We start from the raw sequence: 24,816 nt of genomic DNA, 5'->3' as shown, positions 1-24,816 counted from the left end.
TGAGGGACAGGGGGGGTGGCGAGGCTGCGGGGGCGCTGGACGGATGCCGGGTGCTGTCCCGAGGCTGTGGGGTCCACGGGCACGCAGCGCCCGGCGCTGGCAGCGGGGTGGTCACCGGCAGCGCCCCAGCAGGGCAGCACGGCCGAGCGGCTGCCCCGCGCCCCCCGCACCCCCGCTGTCATCATTGGTATAAGGCACAATCCCTGAAGAGCCCAGCGGCCGTCGGGCGCTGGAGAATTTTGGCTGAGCGGATGCAGGGGGTAGGGGAAGGTTGGGGAGCAGAGCAGCAGAGAGAGGAGGCAGAGGCCGGCCTGTGTGGGGCCAGCAGGGGAGCAGGGGGGGGACAGAGGCACCAAAGAGGGGACGGTGCCTTGGGCTGAACCTGCGTTCCCCCCCTTGCTGCTTGCAGGAGAGGCAGGGAGCAAAGAGCCCTGGCCCTGCACAGGCCCTGGCTGCGGCGCTGTCACAAGCATTAGGGCCCCCCCAGCCCCTGCCCCTTCAGGCTGTCACCAGGCAGGGGCACGGGGCTGCTCCCCATCCGCCCCGGGACGAGGCCGTGGGGACAGAGCCGAGGGCCCCTTGCTGAGCCCGCCTCTCCAGCCAGCACCGGGGGGAGGCAGGGACAGACCTGGAGGCCAGCGGGGCAGGGGAGGATGAAGAAGAAGAAAAAAAAGCAGAGTGCAGAGGGGAGGGGGCCTAAGGACAGCCCAGAGGTAACGGAGGTGCTGAGAACAGGGGGGAGTGAGGGAAGGGCAGCCTGGGACCAGCTGGCCACAGGCCCTGGCAAGGCACGGGAGTGGGGATGAGGGGAGGGGGAACAGCCCTGGCCCCGGACAGGGGGGAAGGGTTCTGGGATCCCGGTGGTGACCTGCACGCTCACCCCCAGGGCGAGGCAGGGTCCAGCCCTCCCTCAGGTGACCACTTTGATCCCAAAGTATTTGCGCAGCTGCTCCAGGAAGACAAAGGTGAGGACGGTGTGAGGAATGAGCCGAATGGCAGCAGGAACGAAGCCCTGGAACGGGACAGTGAGAGAAGAGTCAGCACGTGCCTGGCCTCCGCCTTCCCCGTCGGGGCCAAGGGTGCCCAGCAGCCCAGCCCACGGGCAGCAGCACGAACTTGCAAGCACGGGGGAGGCTGGCTGGGCATGCAGCACGAGCCCCAAGCAGCCGGGGCCTGGGTGGCAGGCAAGAGGCTGCCGGAGCAGCAGGGGAGGCACCGCAGCCATCGCTGTGCACGCAGGTGTCAGCAGCATGCATGAGCCCCTCTGCCCCCAAACACATCAGTGCTGGCATCACCACTACGTAGGCAGAATCTCGGTAGAAGCCAGGGTCAGATCCCACAGCCCCCGGATCAGAAGGGGAATGGACGCTGCCTGGGGAAGATGAGCAGACAGGCTGTAACGGGGGGCGCCTGACTGGCCACAGCTGGAAGAAACCTCGGGTCTGAAACCCCACTTCAGGGGCCCTCAGGGGCCCTCCCAGGAGCGAGATGTGACACGGGTGACTGCACCCAGCCCTGCACCTCGGGCCCAAGAACCGACCAGCGTCTGTAACGGTCAGCAAGTGCCGGAGCATTGCTGCCAGGACCCGCACTCCTGTCTGGGACCCGAACAACAGCAGAGCTGCTGCAGAACCCGGACCCAGGCAGCGAACCCAAAGGAGGCCACGGCTCACAGCGCTCCGGGGCCAGGACAGGGCCTGGTGCAGGAAGCAGTCGGGCTGCAGGCGGCAGAGCCCTGGAAAGCTCTGGCTCCACAACCACTGAGCGCCGCCTCCGCTCCCAGCCTCCCCACAGGCCGACCCACGCGCCCCGGGGAGGTACCTTGTAGAAGGCGAGGGGCCCGAGCTTGGCAGTCTCCATGGCACAGTGGGTGACACCCTGCAGAGACAGGGGGGGTGACGAGGTGCCCGGCAGCAGAGGCTGCCGCACCGAGGGGCCGGGCAGGCCGCGCACTCACCCGGTACTCGCCCTGGGAGTTCATGAGGCGCGTCTTGAGCACGTCCAGGGGCTGGCACAGGAATGTGGCGCATCCGCCCTGCGGAGAGGCGGGGGGGGGGTCACCAGCTCCAGCTGGCAGAGCAGACCCGGCCGCTGGCTGCTGGCATGGCCCGTGTCACCGGGGAGAGGGCCAGGCCCGCAGCCTAGCCTGGGTCCGAGTCCACGCTGGGAGCTGCACAGGAGCCTCAGCACCGAGCCCAAATTCACCAGTCCTGACACGCAGCTCTGGCAGCCGTGCCCGGGGTCCTGAGCCCAGCTGCGGGCAAACCCAGTCCCAGCCCTGCCTCCCCCCCACCCAGCCCTGCTCACAGCAATGAAGCTGGCCAGAAAGTGAGTGAAGATGTTGTCTGACAGCAACCCAGTCGTGAGAACCAGCTGCTTGGCTTGGTCATAACAGGAAAGCTGCAAAGACACAGCGTGTTAGTGACACAGCCCCCTCCTTGCTGTGCCAGGGTCTGCCTCGTCCCTCCCCAGGCACTGCTGCCCAGCAGAACCGTCCTACCTGCCCAACAGTGACCAGGGCCCCTCGACTGGATGCCATCGTAGCTCCTGAGAACAGTTTCTTCAAGCCCTCTGTGGACAGGCAGCGATCAGCACGGTCCTGGCACATTACTCACGCTCCCTTCCCCCAAGGAGCCTCCTTCCCCGCTGATCTGTCCCCTAAACCCCCCACGTGTTACGTGCCGTTGTGTGTTGCAACAGCGAATACCCCGGACCCCCAAGCGAGGAGCCTCCTCCAGCACAGCGCCTTCTCCCCCTGCCATTCACCCCCCCGACCTGCTCCAGCTCCGTGCTTTGTCCCAGCAGCTCCCTGCAGGCAGCCACCTCCTCCCTGCCCGCACCAGATGTCGGGGGGATGCCGGCCCTGCACAGCCTCGGCTCGCCGGCCCCCCTGCCACCCTCTGCCCCTCTCCCTCCCCACGCTGAGCGAGTGCCCACAGAGCGATGTGCCTGTGGCCGCTCCTGCTGATGGAGGAGGCCCCGGGCAGGCTCCCCCCCGGCTGGCACAGCCTCACCTTCCCGGAGGACGCGGTACATGCCATCCAGGGCATGGGAATAGCTGCAAGGGGCGAGAGGGGAAGGTGTCAGGGTCGGGGACTCCCAAAGCTCCCCCCCACCCACTGGCTCCCACAGTTCCCAACCGCTGCTGGTGCAGCGCTGCCTCCCCGCGGCCCCCCCACATCCCCCCGGACCCCAGGGCCCGCACCCCACTCACTTTCGCCGCAGGTGGGCCGGCTGCTTGACGTCGTTCTGCATCCTGCAAGGCAGAGCATGGGGGGCTGCGGGGGGGGGATACCGGGGAGGGGGGCAGGCCCCAGCTCAGGGCTGCGGGGGGAGGCCCAGCAGAGGTCCCACGGTGTCTCTGTCCCAAGGGACGAGAAACCTGCCCCAGGCCTGCGCCTCGGGGGCCCTGCTGAAGGGCAGGGGCCGCGTTTGGCCTGCCAGACACACAGATCCCCACCGGGACCGGGCCAGGGACCACGGGGGGGCTGGGGCAGGAGAGAAGCCAGGCACACGGGCAGCAGCCCAGCGCCCCAGCTGCAAGCCAGCAGCAAACGGCCCTCCCCAGCAGCACCGGAGACACCGGCAGCACTGACCTGACGTTCACCAGGTCCGCCGGGGTCCCCACAAAGCCGCCGGTGAAACCTGCGGCCAGAGGAGAGCTGGGGTCGGGGCTCCTCCGGCCGGAGGGAGCCAGGGCCGAGGGTCCCTCTTCCTCGCTCACCTCCCACTGCACCCAGGAGCACTTTTTGGTAGAAGGGGGGAGGCCCCTGGCTGCCCTGGCCCAAGCGGTCCCTCGCAGTCTCATAGATGGCGAAGCGGGTCAAGGAGTACGTCATCTGCAGGAGAGAACGAGCTGCCGCGTCCTGCTGGCTGCCTGCCTGCCCCGGCACCACTGGGGCGCTGGTGAGGCTGGGAGGGCAGCGCCGTGCTGTGCCGTGCTGTGCCAGCCCCGGGGCACGGCGGCACTCACCTGGCGGCACAGCGAGGCGCTGAGCCCGTTGTACAGAGCCAGGAAGCCGTCGGTGCGGACCACGCGCATCGCCATCCCCATCATGCGCATCTTCACCTCCTGCTGCGTCTGCAGGTGGACCTGGGGGAGAGCCCGGCAGGGTCAGCACCAGCCCCGCGCCGCCACAGCCCGGCCCCATGGGCTGGGCAGAAAGGGGTGGGAGCCCCCCTGGGCCGTGTGGTGCTGCAGGCAGGGCAGCCCGCGGGGCAGCTCTCGGTGCTGGCCGGGGGAACTCCTCAGCACCCATGAGGAGCTTCCCTATGAGCAGCACCAGCTCCGGGCTCCGCACGCCCACGCGGTGCTTGGAACCTTTCCTGGCCCAGCCCAGAAGCGCGGGGATGGGGACGCCGGAGAAGGCGGAGTGTGAGGCACCTGCCGGTCCCTGCCTCCCACATGGCCGCTCAGCTTGGGTGGCCTCAAGAACGTGTCCTAAGACAAAGTCGTGGTGCCCAGCCGTCCAAGAAAAGCCCTGGACTGCACCAGCGAGGGGGGAGGACCCAGGAGCACGTGAGCAAGCGAGCAACCGGCACAGGTTTGGTCGGAGGGAACCAGACAGGACCGCTGAATCCGTGACCTCCTGCTGCCCTCCACGCTCGCCACGCAGGCCTCCAGAAATAGCTTCCTCCTCCTGCCGGCCCCAGGAGCGGCACAGGCAGAAGACGGCCCCGCGGTGCTGCTCTGGGTCTGGGCTGCTCCCTGCCACCGCCGGCTGCAGCCCGGGCGCCCCGGCGCTTCCCAGCAGCGGGGGGGGGGGAGCGGGGCTGCCCCGGGGCCGGCTGCAGCAGAGCCCTCGTGCGCAGGAGCTGCGCCAGCCTCTGCTGGAGCACGTCCTGAGCGCACCCCCAGCTCCGTGCTGCACACACCGCACGCGGGTCAGAGGCCCCAGGAGACCAAACGAAAGCAAACACAGGGCCCCCGGCAGGGACCGGGCCTGGCTCCCATTACAGACACCCCGCTGCCACCGGGGCGTGGGACACACAGCGGGAGCGTGGCCTCCATCCCCTGCACGTGCAGGGAAGGGACCCTGCACCCAGTCAGGGATTTGGGATCTCAGGGACCAGAGCTGGCGGTGTCACAGCTGGGTGAGGGCTGCGGGCAGCCCGGGGCAGTGGGGCCCGGTGGGAGCCCCAGGGTCAGCACCGCACGGGGCCGGCTCCAAGGACCCCAGAGGGGTGCGAGCGACCTCCGGCCGGGCTGGGTGGGGCCGCCGAGGGGGCAAGGTCCGCAGGCACAGAGCGGTGCCCTTGGCTCCCTGCCCACCAGGCTCAGAGGTCTCCTCCGCACCTGGCACCGGCCCCGCGGCCGGAGTCCTGGTCCAAAGGCGGCTCCGCGCCCAGCGCCCAGCTGCGAACGCCCCGGGGCAGCCGGTGCCGGCCCGGGCTGCTCCCGGCATCGGCCACGGGGGAGCCCCGGGGGCAGCACCAGGGGGACCCGGCCCCAGCCCCTCCGGGCGCCCAGAGCCAGGCCTGCGGGGGCACCGGGGGACCGAGGGGGGGGTGCCCGCCCCGACCCCACGCAGCCCCGGCACGGGTCCGGGTCCGGGTCCCGGCTGCGCCCGGCACCGGGGGGACGCCGCAGCCGGCGGTCGCGCAGCCCGGCGGGCCCCGGGGCAGCCCAACCCCACCGGGCCCGCCCCCACCCCGGCCCCGCGCCCCCCTGCAGCGCCCCCGGGCCCAGGGGACCCCGCAGCCGCATCCCCCGGCGGCCGTTCCGGGTCCCCGCGGCAGCCGTTCCCGGGGGGCAGCCGTTCCGCGGCCCCCAACGGCCGTTCCCGAGCCCTCCCGGTAGCCCCCCCCGCACCCCCCGCCCCGTGCCCACCTTGAGCAGGTCCAGCGGGTGGGTGCAGCAGGCGGCGCCGCAGGACGCCAGCCCCCCGAAGTACCAGCGGGACACCCGCCGCTCCGCCATCGGCGCCGCTCTGCGCGCCCCGCCCCGCGCCCGCCCACACCGGCGCCGCCACCGCCCGCGCCAGGCCCCGCGCGGAGCTGGGGGGGGGCGGGGGGGGGGCAGGGCCCGGCTGCGGCCGCGCGGTGCCCGCCGGGGGGGCGCTCACCGGGGCCGCCGCTCACCCGCTCGCGTTTAACCGGGGCTCGGCGCCGCTCCCACGCGGCTGCAGGCGCCGGGCCCGCAGCGCGGGGGGCGGAGATGGGCGAGGGGCGGGCAGGCTGCAGCGAGGGGCAGCGCGGAGCAGCCACCGCGGCGTGCTGCGGGGGGAGCAGTGCACCCCGGCAGCCCCTCTGCAGCAGCCCCTGTGCAGCAGCCCCTGTGCAGCAGCCCCGCTACCACCCGCAGAGCCCAGGGGCAGGCTGGTGTCCCACAGATGACTGCTTCCACAGGCTTTTTCCCACTGGATATTTATGACTGTAAAGTTCGTGGTGCTGCTGGAACATGGCAGCGGCCCCGCCAAACCGTACCCCATCCTTGCGCTGCACCCCGCTGCGCGAGCATTCCCCCCAAGCAGCCGGGGGACGTCTCGCCCAGAAACGCCCGGGACCCCGGCTCGGTCAGCGAGCAGTGCCCGGTGGGCAGCGGCGATGCTGCCGGTAGGCCAGTCCCCCCGCGGTCAGACGGGGCCCTCTACTCCAGAACCACAGTCCCTCCTGCTGCCTCCAGCGCCGCTTTGATCTTCTCCGCTTCCTCCTTGGACGCGTTCGCCTTGATCTCCTGCGGCAGGGACTCCACCAGCTTCTTTGCCTGTGAGGGGGCAAAGTATGAGACTTGCAAACGAGCTTTCACTAACCAGATTAACAGATTTAGAGCCATGAGCCTGACCTCTGCGTAAGCGGACCAGAGAAACTTGCCTAATGCTCTGGAACCCAGACCTCTACATGAACTACGCAGCACATCCTGCTGGAAGGCCACAGCCATGTAGGGCCTTTTTCTGCGTGCAGTTGCCCACAAAGTCCCGTGTTGGGTACATGACGTGTGCTGTGTTCCCCCATGTGCAGCCTGGCCTGCGAAGGCGCCTGGGGCGCACACAGAGCTACCACGTCACGAGCTAACGCAGCCACTGACCCGGGCTTCTGCAGTGAGAATGTTTTGGTTTACATATTTCTGCCAGCGGGAAGGAGAGGCTCTCTCAAGTTTTGTACACAGCTGTGCTAGGGAAGTCAGAGAATCTGCTGTACTGCGTAGAGTCACGGTACGGACTGTGCTTGACAGCACGATTTGGTATTTTCAGGACTTATAGACAAAACTACCACGAAGTACCACAGGAATTAAGACAATCCAAAAAGTTCTGTAACTGATTTAAAGGGACTCCCTAGAATAGTGTTTTTTTAAATTATTATTATTATTTATTTATTTTTATTTTTAAAACGCAGTGAAAAAAGGCAAGAGGATGCGGGAGGAAAAACGCCTGCTGCAGTCTGAGTGCCGCTGCTCTCACACCAAGCAGCAGCAACAAACCGTGGGGGGTTCCACAGTGAGGAGCCGCTGTCAGCTCCCCCCAGGGCACTGCGGAAATGCACAACTGCAGTTCTGGAAACTAACGGAGTGACCACTGCTGACAGAAAGGAGCTTTCATTGGCTTAGTTCACGTTGGGTGCTCGCTGACAGTGGCAGAAAACATTTTTTTGTTTGCAAGAGTTGCGAAGGCGCAGAGCTGCGCAGGCAAAGCTCTGCTGCGTGGGTGTGCCTGCACTCACAGGAGCCCAGGGCAGGATCTGGAAGAGAGCCTGCTCTGCCTTGCTGCAACGAGGACACGCAACACAATTGCAGTTATTCATGTAAGATCCTTGCTCCCTAACACTTCAACTTTTGTTCTAAAGCAGCCTCAGTCCAAGGAAAGCAGCTTCTCACATCTCTAGGGAAGAACAGCAGGGCCCTAGCTGGGCCCACGCAGTAACAGCCACTAGGCAGGGCCAGGAAATCTTCATCAGACATCTTCAACCCCAGTCTGAGCAGAAGAGAATTCCAGAGGCAAAGGAGTGAGCTGAGTGTGTGTTGGAGAGGCTTTGGACAAGCTTCCAGAGGTGCAAACAGGTGAGTCCAGCCCGCTCTGACTACACGCCTGTCACACCAAGCGGTCGTTTCTACAGGACTGACTGAGTGGAGTCAATCAAAATCTCTCATCAGCACGCGACATCCAAGGGCTTTACTGGCAATACTTTCTTCCAAATCATTAACAATCTCACAGCCCAAAGAAAAGATCATTTTAAAACACCTCAAACCTCACGTAAAAGCACCTCACCTGGATGACAACTCCTCACAGTAACGATTTGTCAGCTACGCTTTGAATACGACTCCCACAGGCAGAACTACCCTCAGCAGCAGTTCTTGTGTGTGTTTTCAAACAAAATATCACATTGGGTGAATCACACTTCACAGAGTTTACCAGCAATAACCTGCATCTGCTAACCGTGTAGCTGCGTTAGAACTGTAACCAGACTGCTTTACAGGTCCCATGTGCTCTGACAGAGCATTAGTTCTGCAAATGGTTTTTAGTTATCTACTGGCTGTACCTGTTACAGGGCTTTGGCATTTTAATATTTGCTTGGGACGGATAACAGATAAACAACTGTCAGACTAACCAAGCTGACAGTCAGCTAAGGGTCCCAGTGAGCCAATGAAACTACCACCACTGCGACCTGAGTTCCTGCTATTGAATTATTTCTTTTACGATACAGCATTAAAAATATTTTGGAGGATGTTCTGCAAACGCTGATGTTCTGGGTTGCACATCAAAGTAGATTTTTACAATGCTTAGCAATCACTTCCTTGCAACTGGGTAAACAGAAAGTGCTGCCACCATCCCCACGATACGGAAGCAATGTTCAGTACAGAACCGAAGCACGTTAGAGCTCTTTGTTCTGACTCTCCTTTCTCATCTCACTTCTGCTAGGGGCTTGGCCCTTCACCACTCAGCAGAGCTGTGAAGGAACGGGCTCTTATAAGAGCACCGCAAGAGGTTCCTGCTCTGTCTCGCCCTCTTTGCTCTGAGGTGCGCACACAGCCCCCAGGCAGGCTGTTCCTCTGAGGACGGTGAAATCCAGGGTCCCTTCTGAGCAGGGAAGTGAGGCCAGGGCCTGTGATGTGCTCTGGAACCTGCCTGTGCCTGGGAGCGGGCCCAGGGCTGCAGGGGCGGTGCGGGTGGGCAGCGCCCTCCTCACCTGCACGAGGTTCACTCCGGGCACGAAGTTCTTCACCTCCTTGATCAGCTTCACCTTGTCAGCGGCCTTCAGCTCGGTCAGCCGCACGGAGAACACCATCTTCTCCTTCTTGCGCGGGACCTCCTCCTCCTCCTCCTGGAAGCAGCCGCAGTTCGGTGAGGGGCGCCCAGCCCCGGGCCCGCCTAACACCGCCACCCCCCCCCCCCCCCCCCACCCGCCCCGGGACCCCAGGCCCCGGGCCGGGCCCGTACCTGCGGCGCTGCGGGGGGCGGCACGAGGGCGGCGGCCGCCCCCACGGGCATCACCCCCACGTCCGAAATCTTCAGCGTCTCCTGCGGGAAGAGCGGCGGCGTCACCGGCAGCGGGCACAGCGGGGCCGCGGGCCCGGCCGGGCCGAGCGGGGCCGGAACCGAGCCGGAACCGGGCCGAAACTGAGCAGGAACCGGTCCGATCCGAGCCACCCACCTTGAGCAGCGCGTTGAGGTCGGCCACCTCGAGCAGCGTGAGCCCCGCGATGTCCCTCACGAGCTGCTGCACCTTGGGCGAGTACCGCTTGGCGGCCGTGTCCAGCGGCGCCCCGGCCAGCGCCTCGGAGCGCCGCGCGCGGCCCGTGCCCAGCGGCCTGGCGGCGCCCCAGCACCAGGCGGGCGGCACGGGCCGGGTCAGGGGCCGGGGCCGGGGCAGGGGCAGCAGCGGCAGCGCCCGGCGGGCGGCGGGCAGCATGGCGGCCCAGAGGACACGGCGGCGCCCTCCCTCCCGCGCTCCCGGCGGCCCCCGCGCCGCGCCGGCCGCTCTAGGCCGCGCCGCCTCTCCTCGCTGGCTGGGCGCGGGCGGCGCTCTACCCGCGCGGTCCTCCAGCTCTCGCTGGTTCCGGCCCCGTGCGCCCCCTCCCGGCGGTCCCCCCGGCGGCGCAGCGCAGCCCCGTTCGTTCCGCACACTTTATTGTCACCGTTGCGGCTCCGTCGCCTCCGGCGGGGACCGAGCGCGGGAACCGGGGGGCAGGAGGGGGACGGGGGGGGGAGGGAGGGGGGAGCCCGGCGCCGGGCAGCGCCGCTCGCCTGCCCCGGGGGAGGCCGGGACCGGGGGGGTGCGGCGGGACCGGGGCCGCCCCCGGCCCGCACGGAGCCGGTGCGGGGGCAGCGGCGGGGGGGGGGGGGGGGCCGGGCGGGGGGGAGCGGCGCGGAGCGGTGCTGTCGGTAGTGCCGGTAGTGTCGTTGAGGGCCGTTAAGGGACGGGGCGGCCGCGCGGCGCCGTCAGTCGAAGGAGATGAGCTGCGCCTCGCCGCTGCCCGGGGGCTGCTGCTGCCCCGGGGCCGCCGCCGGCTGCGGCTGCTGCTGGGGAGCGGCTCCGGCGGGCGGCACCTGCGGAGAGGAGGCGGCGCCGTCAGGGCGGCCCCGAGCCCCCCCCCCCCCCCCGCGCCCCTTGGCCCTTGGCACTCACCTGCTGGTAGAGGGGCTGCTGCCCCGGCAGGTAGGGCTGCTGCGGGGGCAGGCTGCTCAGCGCCGCGTCCTGGCCCGGCAGCGCCGACATCAGGCCCTGCGGGAGGGGAGGGGGAAGGGGGGAGGTCGGGGCGGCTCCCGGCCTCGCAGCGGGGGAGAAGGCCCGAAGCAGGCAGCCCCCCAGAGCCTTGCCCACCCCCGAGCCTGCTGCTCCCTGCTCCAGGCCTTCCCGTCCCTGCCCCCAGCAGCAGAGGCCCAGGGAGGCCCTGCTGGCTGCAGCTCCCCCGGCCCAGGGGTGCTCACCTGCATGCCGTAGGGCTGGTAGCCCATGGACACGGACTGGCTGCCCATGTAGCCCATCGCACCGGACTGCGGGGCCTGCGAGATGGCAGGGATGCTCTGTGACTGCGACGCTGCGTTCTGGGGAGAAAAGGCTGCTGGTGAGAGGTGGCCCTGGCAGCTTTGGCTCACCTCAAACCACCCAGGAGCTCCGGGACCAGTAGGGCTCCCCCCTGGAAGCAGGGCGTACTGCCATACTGCCCCTCTGCACAGTGGGGAGTCCAGAACTAGGTCTGCTCCGTGCCTTTTCCCAGAGGGGAAGCAGCAGTTCCAGGTGTGGGACCAAACAGCTTCCCCCTCCCACTTGAGAACTCACCCCCAGAGTCAGATCACCTGCACCAGCCCCACACAACTCCCCAGCCCTGCCCCAGCTGGCCACAAGCCGCCTTCGCTTGCCTGGTAGCCCTGCGTTGGAGTGGGTTGGTAGGACGAGTACGCTGGGGTTGTGGTGGGCACCGCCTGGCCCTGCTGAGCCGCCTGCCCACTGCCGGCCCCCGCCTGGTACATGTAGGCGTTCACCATGTTGGGATCTGCAGCAGAGAGAGCAGAGACTGAAGCAGCTCCTTGCATTCGGCCTCCACCCACGCTGGATCCAGCTCGCTCACAAACCTGTCCCTGTGACGGGCATCGCTGTGTACCCCCCTGTGCCCCCCTGCGCTGCCTGGTTCATGTACACGGTGTGCATGGGAGAGCCCTCCACAGAGCCCGCAGGGCTGAAGGTGCCGGGGAAGCTCGTGGGCCCAGAGGGCTGGTAGATCACCCCGCTGGCTGCTGGCATGGCCTGGAGCTGGTGAGGGAAGAAAAGCAAGCGTTTCTGCCAGGTCCCGAGGGATGCGGCCTCAGGTCTGCGACCCAGCAGCCTTACCTGGGCATAAGGCAGTGAGAAGGCTGGCATCTGGGCTCTCATCTGGATGGTCTGCTTCTGCTGCTCCAGGCGCAGCTGCCTCTCCTTCTCCTGCTCCTGCAGGCGCTGGATGGCCAGCTGACGCTGCATCTCCAGGTACTCCTGTGGCAACAACGCTGTGATAGCCAGGAGCCAGGATGTGGCAGCATCCCCTCCGGCCAGCGCAGCTCTCTGTGCCAAACCCGGGCTAGCCTACGGTACCAGCAGGAGCACAGGCAGGCCTGCTGGCTGACAAGGCCCCGGATCCCTGGAAGTGCTCCCGCCTCACCTGCTTCTTCTGCCTCATGATCTCCAGCTTCTGGGCCAGCTGGATCTGGCGCTGGCGCTCTGCCTCCTCTGCTGCGCGCCGCAGCTTCTCCCGGTGCTCCTCCCGCAGCGCATTCAGAGCCCCACGCGCGTCCCGGATCTGGGCCAGCTTGTCCTGCAGGCCTTCGTAGTACACTGCGGGGGAAAGGCAGCCTCAGGGACCCTCTAGAGCACTCAGACTGTCCCTGCACGCTGCTCTGGCTTCTCTCTGGGCAGGCTGTGCCACGGGAATGCCAAGCACCGGCTCTGGGGGACACCCTGGCAGCCGCCTGCCCCTCCCCAGGACCCCCAGCAGCACCGCTGCCACGTACGCCTGCGCTCATCCAGCTGGTTGAGCAGCTCCAGCAGCTGGGGGTGCATGTTGTTGATGGACTGGAAGAGGGACAGCACGGCAGAGTCGTTGGTGATGCTGCGGCCTCGCATGTGGTTGCTCTTCATGCGGTTGACAAACGTGGTGACTGCGTTCTGCAGAGCCTTCAGGAACTGCTCGTGGTTCTCCTCCGACTCGCCGTTCTGGTACTGCTGCTGGGGGGACAGGGCGGCCGGTCAAGGACATCCCGAGCCGAGGGCCAGCAGCAGCCCCGCAGAGCTGTGCCTGTCGGGTGCTGCTCAGCCCTGCGGGCTGCAGGACAGACCCAGGCCGCCTCTTACCTCGACGACGCCGAGCGGGGTGGGGTGGGCTTCCCCCGGCTGCGCGGCTGGCTCCGTGAGGGACAGAGGTGCTGACGGGGTCGGGCTCTTGCGAACCTCCTCTTGTTTCTTCTCCCAGTAGTTGCGGTTCAGGTACCGAGCCAGCTGCCAGGAAGAGAGGGAAAATGAGCACCACAGCCATGCTGGGAGCAACCCGGTGCCACAGCGCTCACCAGCCCCGCGTCCATACCTCAGGGTCAATGTCCTCAGCCAGGGGAGCAGAGGAATTCTGTGAGGAAAAAGAGGGAATCCCGTTCAGAGAAACAAGAAAACTGCAACTCCCACGCAGCTATCTTGTCCAGACCTGGCCCTGGCACAGCCACCAGTGCTGAGCACCAGCACAGAGAGGGGCGCAGCCACCTCCTTCCGCCAGGCACAGACTGCAGCTGCTGCAGGCAGCAACCTGAGCCTCATGCCAGCAACACAGGCACCTAAGTGCCAGCTGAGCACAGAGCTTCTGGACAAAAAACAATGAAGGGAGCAAAGTTTTTTCCCAGAACAGGGATCCAATCTGACCCAAGCAGGGCAGAGCTGGGCTGGGGAACTGGCCTGTGCCCGGTCACTTCGTGCTCAGCAGCCCGTGAACATACCACAGGTGGGGAGTAGAGTGTGCCCGCCGGCGGAGCTGACGATGTGACGGGTGTGGGCTCAGCCTTCGGGTACATGGAGTAGGATGTCTTCTGCCTCTGCAAGAGAGAAAAGAAGTCAACTCAGGGACTGTCCAGACTCCTCTGAATCAACCAGCCAGCATCAAGCTGTGTGGCAAAAAAACAGGCCCAGATGCCCAGCAGTGTACAAACCATCCTCTCCTTCTCCTCAGCCTCTGACTGAGACAAAGCAATGGCTAGCTGCAGCTCTTCCTCCTCTTGCAGAGCTGTCTCATCACGCTTCGGGGGCAGCTGCAAGCAGAAAGATGAGGCAGCAGTCACTAAAGGGATGAAGGAGCAGGCCAGTGTCACCAAGTCACCCAGAGGGCAGCCACTCACCTGGGACTGCTGAGAGAGGGGGCTGGTCAGGTACTCGGGGGGCAGTTCGGAGGTTGCAGCAGCTTTACCCTCAGCTTTCCTGCAGTCAGAAAGAGGTGTCAGCACAGACCGAGTGCTCTTTCCCCAGCACTGGAGCCCCAGCTCTGCACAACACTACAGCTGTAAAGCCCACTCCCAGGAAGGAACAGAACCTAGCCAGCCTACACAACTGGGAAACCCTTATGCTAATTGCCAGAGAGGTGGCTCCATGCCAAGTTTCTCCCCTCACGGTCCCAGAAACATGCCACAAAGGGTACTGACTTGTTGAGATGCTCGTAACAGGGCTCACAGACTCTCACTTCCTTCTCAATCCCAAACTTGGGGATGGTCGAATACTTGGAGGAGCATTTGCCACAGAAGATCTGCCCACAGGCCCTGCAATGATGCTGCAAAGAACGGGAGACATCAGTGTGGCAGCAAGATGCTGCTTCCCCATTAGATGATACCCCTCAAACGGTCCCGGCACGTCCCGGGCAGTGGCTGGGGGCAGTCACCCAGACGCACCTCCACACAGGCTCAGGGAACCCAGAAGGGCAGGAGCAGCACCCACCTTCCGTGTCACAACTCCGAACTGCACTCGACATCGGTGACACTCCTCAGCATCTACCCAGTCTGGAGCCTGGCGGGGTTAAGGAAACTCGTGTAAGGCAAGGAGCGAGGCCTCACGGATGATGTTGTCATAGAACCTTTCAGGAGCTCCTACGGCTAACCCAGACACGAATGGGGAGGCAGGAAGCATTTGCATCTACCATGCTGCTAGAAAGCCACCAAGTAGGGCCACTCTGGGGGGTGCTTAGCAGGTTGAGACTAATGTCCTGTCCTGGCCAATTCTCCCCTCCCTCTGGTAATTTTAGGCTAAGCCGCTGTACACCAACCCAGAACTGCCCGTGTGACAGCAGGGAGCAAGCAAGCAATGAACACAGCAAGGTCTCCGACGCGAGTGAAATGGAGGAAAAGCAAGAACTTGGAAATGGAGGCAAGCAAGAACTGAAGGTTTAGTAGCCCAAGGGATCCAATGGCAAGGCCTGTCCCACAGCACCAGCTCCCTCCCCGCCAGCAGCGCTCACTCACCCTTTCCGCAGCGAACATGGCATCGCTCTCTTTGAACTCCGGGAACACATGGCCTGTGGGAGAAGGGACAGCATTCCCCTGTGAAAGGCTTCTGCACTGGGACACTGTGGTGCCAGGACTCAGCCTAGTGCTGCAGGTCCCAGCCGTACACGCCAAACACAGCTCAGCATTTCTACCCTGACCGTTACATTGTTCTGATAAGAGCAGCAGCAATCTTCCTGCTGCAGGAGGCCAGGCGGCATTGCCAGCGGTGCCTACTGCTCACACAGAGCTGAGAATAACTGCTCAAAAATATGCTGAGAAAAAGCTCAGCACTGGAAATTCAGACTTCACTAATACCTAGCAGGGACCCCAAACCCATTTTTTCCTCCAGCAAGGCTCCTCCAGAGCACGGCCACTTGCCAGCCACCTTCACCCCCAGTTCCCTCACCTTCCACCTTCATTATTTGATAGGTGTCCTGCACCACCTTGTACTTAGGCTCGTTGCGGAAGGCATGAGCCCAGGCCTGGATAAGGTTCAGGATCTTACTGCGCACACTCGCTTCCACTTGCCTCTGCAGGGAAAAAAAAAAAAAAAAAAAGCCTGAGAAAAAGACCCTGAAGCCCAAGGGATGTTACAAATCCCTCAGACAGGAGCCAGAAATACCATCCATAGGGAGAGAGGCTTCAGAATACTCGTGCAAGGTAAAAGCTGTCAGAAAACTGCAAGCAGGACAATCTACAGCAAGGACTACATCCTCCTTCAGCTTCCCGCTCCCCTGCTCCAGCATGAACAGGAGGCTGTCCTCAGAGCAGCACAATAACTTGGGGAGGTGTGCAGGCACAATGCTTTTGGGACACATCCATGGAGACTCACACGGTTACTCCCCAGGGCAGGCACAAGCACTGGCCTGCCAACATTCTTGTTTACCTCCTCACAAGAGCTGCTCGTCCCTCACTCTACAAACTGCAAGGGCGAGAGCTGCCCGGGGCAGCACCATCATCTCACCCCAGTTCTGACAGGGCACCACAGACACAGCCGGAAGGTGTCTGAGGCTGCTGGTGCCCAGCTGCCAGCAGCTCCAGCTCAGAGACTCCTGTGCGGGAATACCCAGAACTACCTCGAGACGTGATGCAATCAGGACAGCTGGGAAGCCTGCCCTTTGGAGGCAAGGGACGGCTGTATCACAGCTCAGGAAGCCAGAGGAAACTTGGCAAGCCCATTCCTATCCCAGCCCCAGGAGCAGCCCTGCCATCAGCTGACCGAGTCATCGCCGCCTCACATGACCGGTTGCTCCAGAAGTCCCCCAGGAAGCAGAGATCATCAAGCTCCCGTTTCATCCGAGAGCTCAGCACAGTGTGACCTAGTGACAATTCCTGGAGCTCCTAACTTCTAGGAGATTTGGCAAAACCCCGCATGCCACAAATGGCACAGCCCTGAGCCTCATCAGAGCTAACACCATTTTAAACAGCACGAGGCATTCACAGGCAGCAAATTTCCGCGTGTAGGATGACAACGGGTCTGCGACAGTTATGAAACTGCCGAGGCAGACAAGGACTGGAGAGAATCCCAGAATCTTTGATCTGATCCTATCTGATCCCCTCAGTGCTCAGAGCAGCTGTGCTACCACACCCGGCCTTCACACTGCTGCAGCATTCCCATTTCATCAGGAGGGGCCGTACGAGGACTGAATCAGCCCGAACAGGAAGTTCACGCAGGAGACACCTGGCTACAGGGCGTGAGGTGGCAGGAGCAGCACAGCTCACTCCACAGATATTTGGGTCATCAACTTGTCTATTTGTGGCAGAAGATAGGGACTACAAGGAAGTAACAGCATTACTGTAACAACCTCTTGTCTGTGAGTTACTGTTCTCAGGACTGGAAACCAAAGACCTGAGTTCTCATTTACCCTTCCCTTGTGGAAATCTCAAGTCCTGGGGCATAAGGAGCTCCTGCAGGCAGCACATTGTACCAAACGGACAAGTGATACAGGTCCACAACCTGAAAAGCTCCTCAGGCCAGTTCCACAGGCCAGTGAAATTGTCATAGTAAAGAGGAAACTTCTGTCAGTTTCACCTTGCTACTCACCTTCTTGGTGTCCTACACTGGACTACAGGAATGGTATTCACCTACCCCTGCTCAGATCCTTGGTGAAACTCTGACAGTTGTTTGTTTGTTTTTTGTTTGTTGGTTTGTTTTCAGTCTCTGGCCAAGCAAAGCACCACACCCATGATCACCCGTCATGAGATGGCCTATGCCTTTACAGCATATTCCTTCCCCACTTCATGGTATAGCCAAAAATTATCTTTGCTCTCATGACATCTTCTCTCCCCAGCAGGCACTCTTCAGCTCTCTACACTCACCTCTTCATATTAAACAATACAGGTTGCTCTTCTCTGAGAGACATTTCCAAGTCTCTGTTCCTTATACACAGGGAATGAAACAGAGAACACGTACATTTCCTCCTTTCGTTGCCTTACAACCTCATTCAAAAACCAAAGTAAAACAAGTTAAGTTTACCTTAAGTATTTCCTTCAGCTCCTCCATAGTCTGTTTATTAGCTACTTCATCATGGACTGTTTGGCCACAGTTTTTAACTACAGACTCCATGACCTGCGAGGGCAAAGGACAGCATTAGCCTGCCACTTTCTTCCTTCTCCGTGGCCTACAGAGACTAAACAAAAGAGCGGTGTTTCAGCACCTGTTACAGGTTATTGCAGCAGGTAAGCTAAGAAGGGGGCACTATTTAAATAAGGATTAAAGTAAAGAAGTGTCAGTTAAGCCAGAGAAACGCACACCACAAGGCTAAAGCATAAGCTATACTTTAGCTTCATGGTGGCCTTTGGACCTCTGCTATTTAAACACACAGAGGCAAGCAAACAGACCCCCGCACAAGCTCTGGCTTGGCCCGTTTCTAGCTCTGAGGTTGAATTCAAGACCAAAACATCACAGCCTGTCACTCAGTCACGATGCCTCTGCGCTAGAGCCAGGAGGCAACTCCAAGTCACGCCCTGATGCTGCTGGGCAGGGCAGAGGGAACGCTGCGCAGGCTGCAGCCCAGCAGGCAGGCTTGGGAAGGATGGGAAGTTCTGGCCTGTGGAACGGGCCCCCACAGGGCTGGGGGTTCGGGCTGAAGTTACCTCTAGCGCATAGAGCGCCACGTGGGGATTCTTGTCGTTGACTTTCTTCTTGATAGCGTTGACTGCGTATTTTGCTCTGGATGGAGACAGAGAGCACACGTTCCTGGGCGAGGACAAGTCTGCAAGGATACTCCCCCTGCCCCTGACAACCCCCCGACCCCCACTAACAGAAGGTGCTGTCAGCTCCCAGCACACCCAACCCAGCTCCCCCAGCGCAAACTGGGACGAGGAGGATCCGACACGCTCAGGCCTGGGTTTTCCCCACAGCCTTCGGGCCAGGCCCAGCCTGCAGCCGGGGCCGGGAGGAGGGCGCAGGGCAGGGGGCGGCCGCCTGGCAGCGCCTCCCGGGCACCGCGCGGCCGGAGCTGCGGACAGGGCCCCCCCCGGGGGCACTCACTGCGTGTCGCCCTGGCGGATCATGTCGCAGATCTGCAGGATGGATTCCCAGTCGGTCTCCAGCAGCAGCTGGCTCGTCGCCTTGTCTGCAAGGGAGCGCGGCGCCGTCAGCCCGGCCCCAACAGCCCCGGGCTCTGCCCGGCCCCCGCCGCGCCCCCCCCCCCAAACCGCCACCGGCCGCGGATCACCGGCGCCGAGCCCCGCGGGGGGCGGCCCGGCCCCTACCCAGGAGCCGCTCGAAGGTGCCTCCGCCGCGCCCCATCGCGTCCCCCGCCGCCGGCCCGGCCCGGCCCAGCCCCGCCGCCAGCCCGCGGCCGCTTCCGCTTCCGCCTTCCGCTCCTTCCGCCTTCCGGCGGGGCGGGCGGCGCCACTTCCGGCGGGGCGGTGATGGCGGCGGGGGGGCGGCGCGGGGGCGGCTGCCTCCTGCTGGGAACCGCGGGCGTCGGCAAGAGCCTGCTGGGGAAGCGGCTCCGCCATATCCGCGCGGGGCGGGGGGCACCGGGGGGGCTCCGGGGGTACCGGGGGGCTCCGGGGGGGTCCCGGTGCGGCGGCGCGCCCTCCCCGCCCGTCCGTGCGCGTCCTTAACGCCCCGCACAGCTGAGCGCCCGGGACGGCGCCAAGGAGCTGGGCGAGCCCCCGGCCACGCTGCCCACGGTAGGTCGGGGCGGGACAAGCGGGGGCCCGGCTCCGTTCGGGTCCGGTCCCGGTCCCGGTCCCGGCCCGACCCCGCCTTGTCGCGGCCCCGCAGGTGGGCACCAACCTGACGGAGCTGCCGCTGCCGCCGAGGGTGACGGTGCGGGAGCTGGGCGGCTGCATGGGCCCCATCTGGCCCAGCTACTACGGGGACTGCGGCGCTGTGATGGTGAGACCCGGCCCGGGGGGGCGCGGGGGTGCCCGGGGCTCCCGGCCCCCCCCCCAGCCCCGGGACGCCCCCACGGAGCCGCCCCCTCCCTCCGCAGTTCGTGGTCGACGCCGCCAACCCCACGCAGGTGTCCTCGTCCTGCGTGCAGCTGCTGGCCCTGCTGTCCGCCCCGCAGCTCGCCGCCGTGCCCGTGCTGGTGCTCTTCAACAAGATGTAAACGGGGGCGAGGGGGGCGCGGAGCTCCCGGGGCACCCCCGGAGGGCGATGCCCCGGGAGGCCGCCGGCTCTGTGGGGTGGCAGCGGGGCTGTGCGCCCCCAGGGCCGGCTGTGTGGGTGCTGGGGGGGGGCAGGACCGCGGGGCGGTGGCTGACACGGAGCCCTCTGGCCGCAGTGACCTGCCCTGCTACATGTCGCTGGTGGAGATGCAGTCTCTGTTCCGCATGCAAGACATCGTGTCCTGCGCTACGCAGCCCGTCACGGTGCTGGAGGCCAGCGCGCGCGACGGCACCGGGCTGGCCGACGTCCTGCAGTGGCTGAGGGACACCTTCAGGGACCCCGGCTGACCCGCCCTGCCCTGGGCAGTGCCAGGGGCTGGTGGCAGGGGGCAGCTCCCTAGGGCTTTGCCTGTGGCGGCTTTTTAGGACTTTACAGTAAAACTGGGAAACTTCCACCTCCGTGTCCGGACTTCCCTGTGCTGGGTGCAAGCCCCGGCCTCTCAGGGAGGGGCTGAGCGGGAGCCTCAGGCCGTGCTCCTGCAGCAAACCGTCCGTAGCCACGTCTGGCTCTGAGCTCTGCCTGGAGCTCTGCAGCGCTGCCGCGGGGCTGCCTCGATGCCCGTGCTCCTTTCGGACGCCAGGGCAAGCTGCCCCTTCCTCCTGCCTGCTCCAGGCTTCGAGCCCTGTGAGCAAAGCCTGGCTGAGGGCGTGCTGCGTGCGCAGGCCCTGCTGGCTGCTTGTGTCACCAGGAGGATGCAGCTCCTGTGCCTGAGAGCGGAGCAGTCTGGATCTACACAGAGGCGAAAGGAGGAGGCTTCACAAATGAACGGTCTCTGTTGCAAATCATCAGGTACATAATTTAAAATCACACACATCTTCATTTCCACAGACTGAAAGCAGCGCCCTGTGCTGCTGCATCTAGCAAGCAACCAACGGGTGCCCCATCGCTGGGCAGTTTGCAGACATGGAGCTGGGCTGCCTCGTGCCACGCAGAGGCTGCACTTTTGCCTCTTCTGTGTCCTGTCCAGGCTCTGCTGCTGTGAGCACGTAGCCTGGTTTTGGAAGCAACGTAAAGGCAGGGTGAGAAGGCTTTCCTGCCCTCCTGCTGGGGCTGTGCCGGTCCCTTCTGCAAGAGCAGTCATAGTGCTTGGGTCAGTGGGGCTGGGCCCCTGGGCTGGGGCTGCTTGCAGGCAGCACTTTTACTGCTGTGGCCTCGCGTGCCCTGCACCAGCCAGAGCGCAGCAAGGTGGCCCAGGGGAGCCTGTGCAAAGGTGGGGGCCCACGGGAGCTCGTGGGTGGGGGCAGGCAGAGCTGCCAGGGGGCTGCAGTCGGGGGTGTCTTGTGAGCTGCAGCAGGCACCAGCCTGCGGCTGCCTCCAGCGCTCACCTGGGCTCAAAAGAATTGCAGAGGAAGGTGAGAAAAAAAATGTCTTTCCTGGAGCAACTGGACAAGGTGTCTTCTAAAACTGTTTTCTATGACGTCTGCAAATTCTTGCTCAATGGCCTGGTAGGTGTTTGGCTGGGGGGGAGTGTGTGTGGAGACAACCCTCTCCTGCAGCCCCGGGACGCCCTGCAGCAGCTTGCTCAGGCTCTCGTTCTCGGCACAGTTTCCGTATGGCCATCGGGAATTTTCCGTGGCGCTGCCTGCGGGTGGCCTGAAGTCAACCTTGAACATCTTCCTGCATTTCACGCAGGGCTCCTTTTCCACGAAGGCTCCGTGCATGTAGTAGAAGGCCCGGGACTGTACCCCATCAGGGAAAACAATGGCCAGGTCATTCTCCCCGTGGTGCACTGCGAACGCCACTGCCTTGTGCCAGGTCTGTAAGCACAGGATGGCAATCATGATCTTCCTCTCCAGCAGCCCGCTGCAGGACAGGGACGCTCCATAAAAGAGAGGGGTGGCTGCTCCATCCCCAGGGTCTCTGTAGATGCTGAAAGAAATAACTGCAGCTCTGAAGACGAACTGACTGAGCTTCAGGTTGGTTTCTTGCTCCAATTCTTCTTGCAGAGTTTCGTTAAAGTCACGCAAGAAAGACTCCATTTGCTCTTGGGTGCTGCAGCCCGCTTCTTCAGTGCCCTGGGAACAGACACAGCTCTTTGTACAGACCCCTCCCTGTCTCTTTCATTCCCCAGGAAGCGATACTCTGCAATAGAAGGGGATGAGCGTGGGGTTTAAAGACAAACTCAGAAATTGGCCATTCCCCTGAGTCCGTTCAGCACCAGCTGGTCAGTGCAGCTCATTGTGACTGCAAAGTCTGAGAGAGAAACTTCTACAAGAAGGGCTCTGACTTAACAAAACGGGGACATTTAGAGAAGCAGTAAGGAGGTTGGGTTGGCTTTGGCCATGAGTGTGTGTGTCTGTTGAAATGCTGCCTAGTGGCAGCCTGCCTTTGGAGCAGGATTGGCACTGTTGGAAAAAGAGATTGTCGTAAAGGCTAAATGCTGCTGGAGGTGTGTAAGGCTGCTGTTCTGAGGGAAATGGCCCAGCCACTAAATAGACAAAGCAGTGCCCAACAAAGCCAGTGGGCCTCCCCGCGGCCGTGCTGGGTTTGTCCCACCGCCCGTCCTGTCCCAGCCCTGGGACTGAACGCCCAGCTCCAAGGGAGCCACCTCTGGAGCCGTGCACGTGTGGGGATACTCACAAACTGCAGCAGGATGGAGTAGGGCGTCAGGCTGGGGAGGTGGGTGCTGTACTGTTCGAACGGCCTGGGGAACTTCGCCTGCATGATCTGGCAAGTCGTGGGCCCTAGGAAGTCAACGGGATTCACCATCCTCTTGTGCAGCCTTCCGAAGAAGAACACCGCGTGCAGCACCTGTTGGAGAGCAGAGACCCCGGCACTGAGCTGTGCCTGGAACGCGGCTGCAGAGCCCCCGCGCCGGCCTGCCCGGCCCCCAGCCCCCCACCCCCTGCTGCCCCTCCCTGCCTGCCCATGCTCCAAGCAGCTTCTCCACTCTGGGCACCAGCTCCCTGCTCAAACCAGCAGCAGTGCCTCTGGCCTGGGGCTGCTGCCGGAGGAGCTGGGACCTGCAGCATGGCCATGGACGGGTGGGGAGGACAGGGGTGGCAGCGCTGACCTTTTCTATGTAGTGCTTTTTGATGTCTTCAGCCAGCCTCTTCTGAGTCAGCAACTTCAAGAACTGCTTGATGAAGAGATTCCCACTCATCTGTAACTGGCTTTTACGCCACTCCTCTTGCTCTGCCAGCATCCTGCTGAAGCACAGAGGAGCGAGTGGCAGCAGTGTCGGGGTGCTCCGGGCTGCGGGGCGAGCGCTCGTCCCCCTGGGGCATGGCCGGGCTGGGGGTGGCTGCTGGTGAGCAGGGAGAGGGGAGGCGAGGCTCAGCCTTACCTCTGAGCATCCTGCACTGCAGCATGGCCAGGGCCCTGTGGAGGAAGAGGAGGCTTGGTGGCGTGGCACTGCGAGGAGCGTGGCTCCGAGCTGCGGGCAGGCGCGGGAGCAGAGCTTGCCACGGGCTGGTGGCCGCACCGTGCGTATCTGCTGCCTGCCCCAGGGACTGCAGTGCACTGCAGGACACAGCCCGGGCCCAGCCCCTCGGCGTGCCCAATGGCACGGGAAGCCAGGCCCAGCACCGCAGAGGCTTGGGTGCGCCAGAGGCAATGCCGTGCACCAGGCACTGCATGGGCTTGGGATGTCCCTCAGCAGCTGAAGATGGCAGCACCGGTACCTGCCGGCCAGGATGCTACACGGGAGCATCCCTCCTGGCCTCCTGGGGAGAAGGGGCAGTGCTCACACACCTGGTTTTGGTGCACAAAGTCCATCGGGGACACGTAGCCTGGTACTGCAGCGGTTGTGTCCTGGTCCGCAGGGCTCCAGGAAAACAGCCCACAGAACGGTGCCGTGCTGGAAGGGCAGGAGGCTGGGTCACCCCGAGGCTGGCCAGCTCCTGCACCTGTGCCCCTGGGGACACCGGGCAGGGGCCGTGGTGCCGGCTGCTTGCTCGGGCAGCGCCATGCGGTGTGTGGCTGGGGGTCCCGGGGCTGCTCCCAGCCGGAGCAGACACCTGAGGGCACCTTCCCTGACAGCAAGCCATCAGCAGAGCTGCTGCAGCCCCACGCTGAGCAAGTTTCACGCTGGGGAGGCTGCCTTGGCATTCCTCTACCTTCAGCTGCAACCCCAGCAGGGCTTCCCTGGGAGAGTTTGGGGATGGGTTCCTGCTCCCGAGGGGCCTGTCTGCAGGGGAAGCAGACAGATTGCTTACAAGCAACAGCACGTACCTGGCAGAAGCAAAGAATCCTTGGAGTCTGTGCTGCCTTCAAGCTCTTGAGCCACAGAACAGCGCAGGGTATGCTGTCGTAACGAAGACGCCCAGGTCCCCGCACTGCCACCAGTGCTTGGTGCGAGCACTCCTCCTCCAGTCCCAGCCTGAGGAATCCCACCGGCGTTTGCTTGAACCTGGTGCTTCGCAGCCTGCTGCCGGCACAGCAGCTTTTACAAATGTACTGCTCTGCTGGAGCGTGACGGCAGAGCTGTGTGAGGGAGGAGCAAGACTCTTGCTTCCACTTTCATTTCTCCAGAAACGAAACTCAAAACTCAGAGTTCAGAGCTTCCGCATGGGGACAGGCGGCCAGCGCCCACTGCGCCATCGTGCTGGAGCCCTGGGTGTGGGGAGCCAGAGGGCTCAGCCCCACCAGTGCCCCGGGTGGGGGCTCGCTGGGGCCAGAGACCTTGGCCCCCACTGCCGGCAGGGTGGGTGCTGTCATGGGGCTCCTCAGGGACACGGAGCCTTTCAGAGGCTGCAGCGCAGTGGCCAGGGGGGGTGGGTGCCAGCAGCACGGAAAGTGAGGAAGGGGGGGGGGGCTGCCCAGGAGAGACAGAGACAACTGAACAGGAGCTAACGAGCTAACGAGCCTTCCCCGGGTAGTGGGGATGCCTCCGGGTGTCCCCCTCAGGTCACTCCTATGGGCTAGCCGCTTCCCTGGCACCCGTGACACACAAAATGCCAAAAAGTTGTCAGCATGGGCACAGAGCCAAGGCAAACTGGCAAACAAGTGGTAGGGGTCCCAGCCACTCGTGCCGCACATGCGCTGAGGAGATCTCCACAAAACAACGATGACATCAGGCCGCCCGACCTATGGCCCTGCCAACGTGTTTTTAAGAGATAACACCACACCCTGCAATCAGCTGCTGCCCACGCAGCTGCAGGCCCTGCTCCCACCCCCAGCGGCAGACACAGCCCCGCGGGGAGCCGCACGTCTGCCCCAGCCACAGGCACAGCGGGCGTCCAGAGCGTGGGCAAGGCTCAAAACCCTGAGCAGGGGGGCGTCAAACGAGGGAGCGTGCTGCCTCCAGGACAGAGGCACAGCCCT

General features: G+C 63.8%; 5 protein-coding genes and 1 long non-coding RNA gene across 17 annotated transcripts; 2 read left to right on the top strand and 4 right to left on the bottom strand.

Moving 5' to 3' along the window:
• Positions 1 to 767: 767 nt before the first annotated feature.
• On the bottom strand, positions 768 to 5,988 carry SLC25A10 (solute carrier family 25 member 10). Of its 2 annotated transcripts, XM_068655332.1 has the most exons (12): positions 5,831 to 5,988; positions 3,974 to 4,093; positions 3,725 to 3,839; positions 3,597 to 3,645; positions 3,215 to 3,256; positions 3,015 to 3,058; positions 2,501 to 2,571; positions 2,308 to 2,400; positions 1,958 to 2,035; positions 1,822 to 1,878; positions 1,296 to 1,372; positions 871 to 1,012 (listed from the first exon to the last, which is right to left on the bottom strand). In XM_068655332.1, exons 1-11 carry the CDS (start codon positions 5,918 to 5,920, stop codon positions 1,298 to 1,300), a joined length of 834 nt encoding a protein of 277 aa, XP_068511433.1. In that variant the 5' UTR covers positions 5,921 to 5,988; the 3' UTR covers positions 871 to 1,012; positions 1,296 to 1,297. The 2 variants fall into 2 exon arrangements, with proteins under 2 accessions (XP_068511432.1, XP_068511433.1); XM_068655331.1 differs by lacking the exon at positions 1,296 to 1,372 and having other exon boundaries at positions 768 to 1,012.
• A 362-nt stretch (positions 5,989 to 6,350) lies between these two features.
• On the bottom strand, positions 6,351 to 9,946 carry MRPL12 (mitochondrial ribosomal protein L12). Its single transcript, XM_068655339.1, has 4 exons — positions 9,589 to 9,946; positions 9,375 to 9,455; positions 9,124 to 9,258; positions 6,351 to 6,706 (listed from the first exon to the last, which is right to left on the bottom strand). The coding sequence occupies exons 1-4, from the start codon at positions 9,844 to 9,846 to the stop codon at positions 6,590 to 6,592; spliced, it is 591 nt and encodes a 196-aa protein (XP_068511440.1). The 5' UTR covers positions 9,847 to 9,946; the 3' UTR covers positions 6,351 to 6,589.
• A 100-nt stretch (positions 9,947 to 10,046) lies between these two features.
• On the bottom strand, positions 10,047 to 18,793 carry HGS (hepatocyte growth factor-regulated tyrosine kinase substrate). 3 transcript variants are annotated; one of them, XM_068655319.1, is made up of 21 exons: positions 18,639 to 18,793; positions 18,415 to 18,499; positions 18,018 to 18,093; positions 17,398 to 17,490; positions 15,328 to 15,451; positions 14,898 to 14,950; positions 14,377 to 14,445; positions 14,088 to 14,212; positions 13,788 to 13,866; positions 13,602 to 13,700; positions 13,392 to 13,487; positions 12,992 to 13,030; positions 12,763 to 12,906; positions 12,423 to 12,636; positions 12,074 to 12,246; positions 11,767 to 11,907; positions 11,511 to 11,688; positions 11,298 to 11,431; positions 10,866 to 10,982; positions 10,564 to 10,659; positions 10,047 to 10,484 (listed from the first exon to the last, which is right to left on the bottom strand). In XM_068655319.1, the coding sequence occupies exons 1-21, from the start codon at positions 18,673 to 18,675 to the stop codon at positions 10,377 to 10,379; spliced, it is 2,280 nt and encodes a 759-aa protein (XP_068511420.1). In that variant the 5' UTR covers positions 18,676 to 18,793; the 3' UTR covers positions 10,047 to 10,376. The 3 variants fall into 3 exon arrangements, with proteins under 3 accessions (XP_068511420.1, XP_068511421.1, XP_068511419.1); XM_068655320.1 differs by having other exon boundaries at positions 12,423 to 12,633; XM_068655318.1 differs by having other exon boundaries at positions 12,423 to 12,633; positions 13,602 to 13,866.
• A 7-nt stretch (positions 18,794 to 18,800) lies between these two features.
• ARL16 (ARF like GTPase 16) lies at positions 18,801 to 19,945 on the top strand. Its single transcript, XM_068655338.1, is given in 4 exon segments — positions 18,801 to 19,067; positions 19,162 to 19,275; positions 19,373 to 19,488; positions 19,667 to 19,945. Coding segments are annotated over 4 exon segments (669 nt in total). The 3' UTR covers positions 19,839 to 19,945.
• Positions 19,946 to 20,300: 355 nt separating this feature from the next.
• LOC137841888 (uncharacterized) lies at positions 20,301 to 24,721 on the bottom strand. 9 transcript variants are annotated; one of them, XM_068655328.1, is made up of 6 exons: positions 23,725 to 24,721; positions 23,245 to 23,350; positions 22,838 to 22,927; positions 22,565 to 22,700; positions 22,132 to 22,302; positions 20,301 to 21,566 (listed from the first exon to the last, which is right to left on the bottom strand). In XM_068655328.1, the coding sequence occupies exons 4-6, from the start codon at positions 22,694 to 22,696 to the stop codon at positions 20,883 to 20,885; spliced, it is 987 nt and encodes a 328-aa protein (XP_068511429.1). In that variant the 5' UTR covers positions 22,697 to 22,700; positions 22,838 to 22,927; positions 23,245 to 23,350; positions 23,725 to 24,721; the 3' UTR covers positions 20,301 to 20,882. The 9 variants fall into 9 exon arrangements, with proteins under 9 accessions (XP_068511429.1, XP_068511427.1, XP_068511428.1 ...); XM_068655326.1 differs by having other exon boundaries at positions 22,838 to 22,872; XM_068655327.1 differs by having other exon boundaries at positions 22,565 to 22,697; positions 22,838 to 23,350.
• Positions 21,329 to 21,937, top strand: LOC137841895 (uncharacterized). Its single transcript, XR_011088821.1, has 2 exons — positions 21,329 to 21,467; positions 21,623 to 21,937. It is a non-coding gene; the product is annotated as an uncharacterized lncRNA (long non-coding RNA).
• Positions 24,722 to 24,816: the final 95 nt, after the last annotated feature.

This window comes from Anas acuta, chromosome 18, assembly GCF_963932015.1.
Source record: "Anas acuta chromosome 18, bAnaAcu1.1, whole genome shotgun sequence".
Classification (NCBI taxonomy): Eukaryota; Metazoa; Chordata; class Aves; order Anseriformes; family Anatidae; genus Anas; species Anas acuta.
Note: the sequence above shows the minus strand (reverse complement) of the source record. Positions and strands in the feature narration are given on the sequence as shown.

Excerpts from the sequence above, each read along its gene's own strand:
- SLC25A10 (XM_068655331.1), bottom strand. The coding sequence starts at position 5,920 with ATGGCGGAGCGGCGGGTGTCCCGCTGGTACTTCGGGGGGCTGGCGTCC. Across the intron at positions 2,572-3,014 it reads GTACCGCGTCCTCCGGGAAG|AGGGCTTGAAGAAACTGTTC; the intron begins GTGAGGCTGTGC and ends GCCTGTCCACAG. Across the intron at positions 2,036-2,307 it reads TTCTGGCCAGCTTCATTGCT|GGCGGATGCGCCACATTCCT; the intron begins GTGAGCAGGGCT and ends GCCTCTCCGCAG.
- MRPL12 (XM_068655339.1), bottom strand. The coding sequence starts at position 9,846 with ATGCTGCCCGCCGCCCGCCGGGCGCTGCCGCTGCTGCCCCTGCCCCGG. Across the intron at positions 9,259-9,374 it reads CGCCCCCCGCAGCGCCGCAG|GAGGAGGAGGAGGAGGTCCC; the intron begins GTACGGGCCCGG and ends GGCTGCTTCCAG. Across the intron at positions 6,707-9,123 it reads CCGGAGTGAACCTCGTGCAG|GCAAAGAAGCTGGTGGAGTC; the intron begins GTGAGGAGGGCG and ends GCCCCCTCACAG.
- HGS (XM_068655318.1), bottom strand. The coding sequence starts at position 18,675 with ATGGGGCGCGGCGGAGGCACCTTCGAGCGGCTCCTGG. Across the intron at positions 13,488-13,601 it reads CTGAGGAGAAGGAGAGGATG|AGGCAGAAGACATCCTACTC; the intron begins GTTTGTACACTG and ends TCTCTCTTGCAG. Across the intron at positions 11,908-12,073 it reads TCATGAGGCAGAAGAAGCAG|GAGTACCTGGAGATGCAGCG; the intron begins GTGAGGCGGGAG and ends TTGTTGCCACAG.
- LOC137841888 (XM_068655321.1), bottom strand. The coding sequence starts at position 23,601 with ATGCCAAGGCAGCCTCCCCAGCGTGAAACTTGCTCAGCGTGGGGCTGC. Across the intron at positions 22,701-22,837 it reads GCAGTGCAGGATGCTCAGAG|CAGGATGCTGGCAGAGCAAG; the intron begins GTAAGGCTGAGC and ends TCTGTGCTTCAG. Across the intron at positions 22,303-22,564 it reads AAAAGCACTACATAGAAAAG|GTGCTGCACGCGGTGTTCTT; the intron begins GTCAGCGCTGCC and ends GCTCTCCAACAG.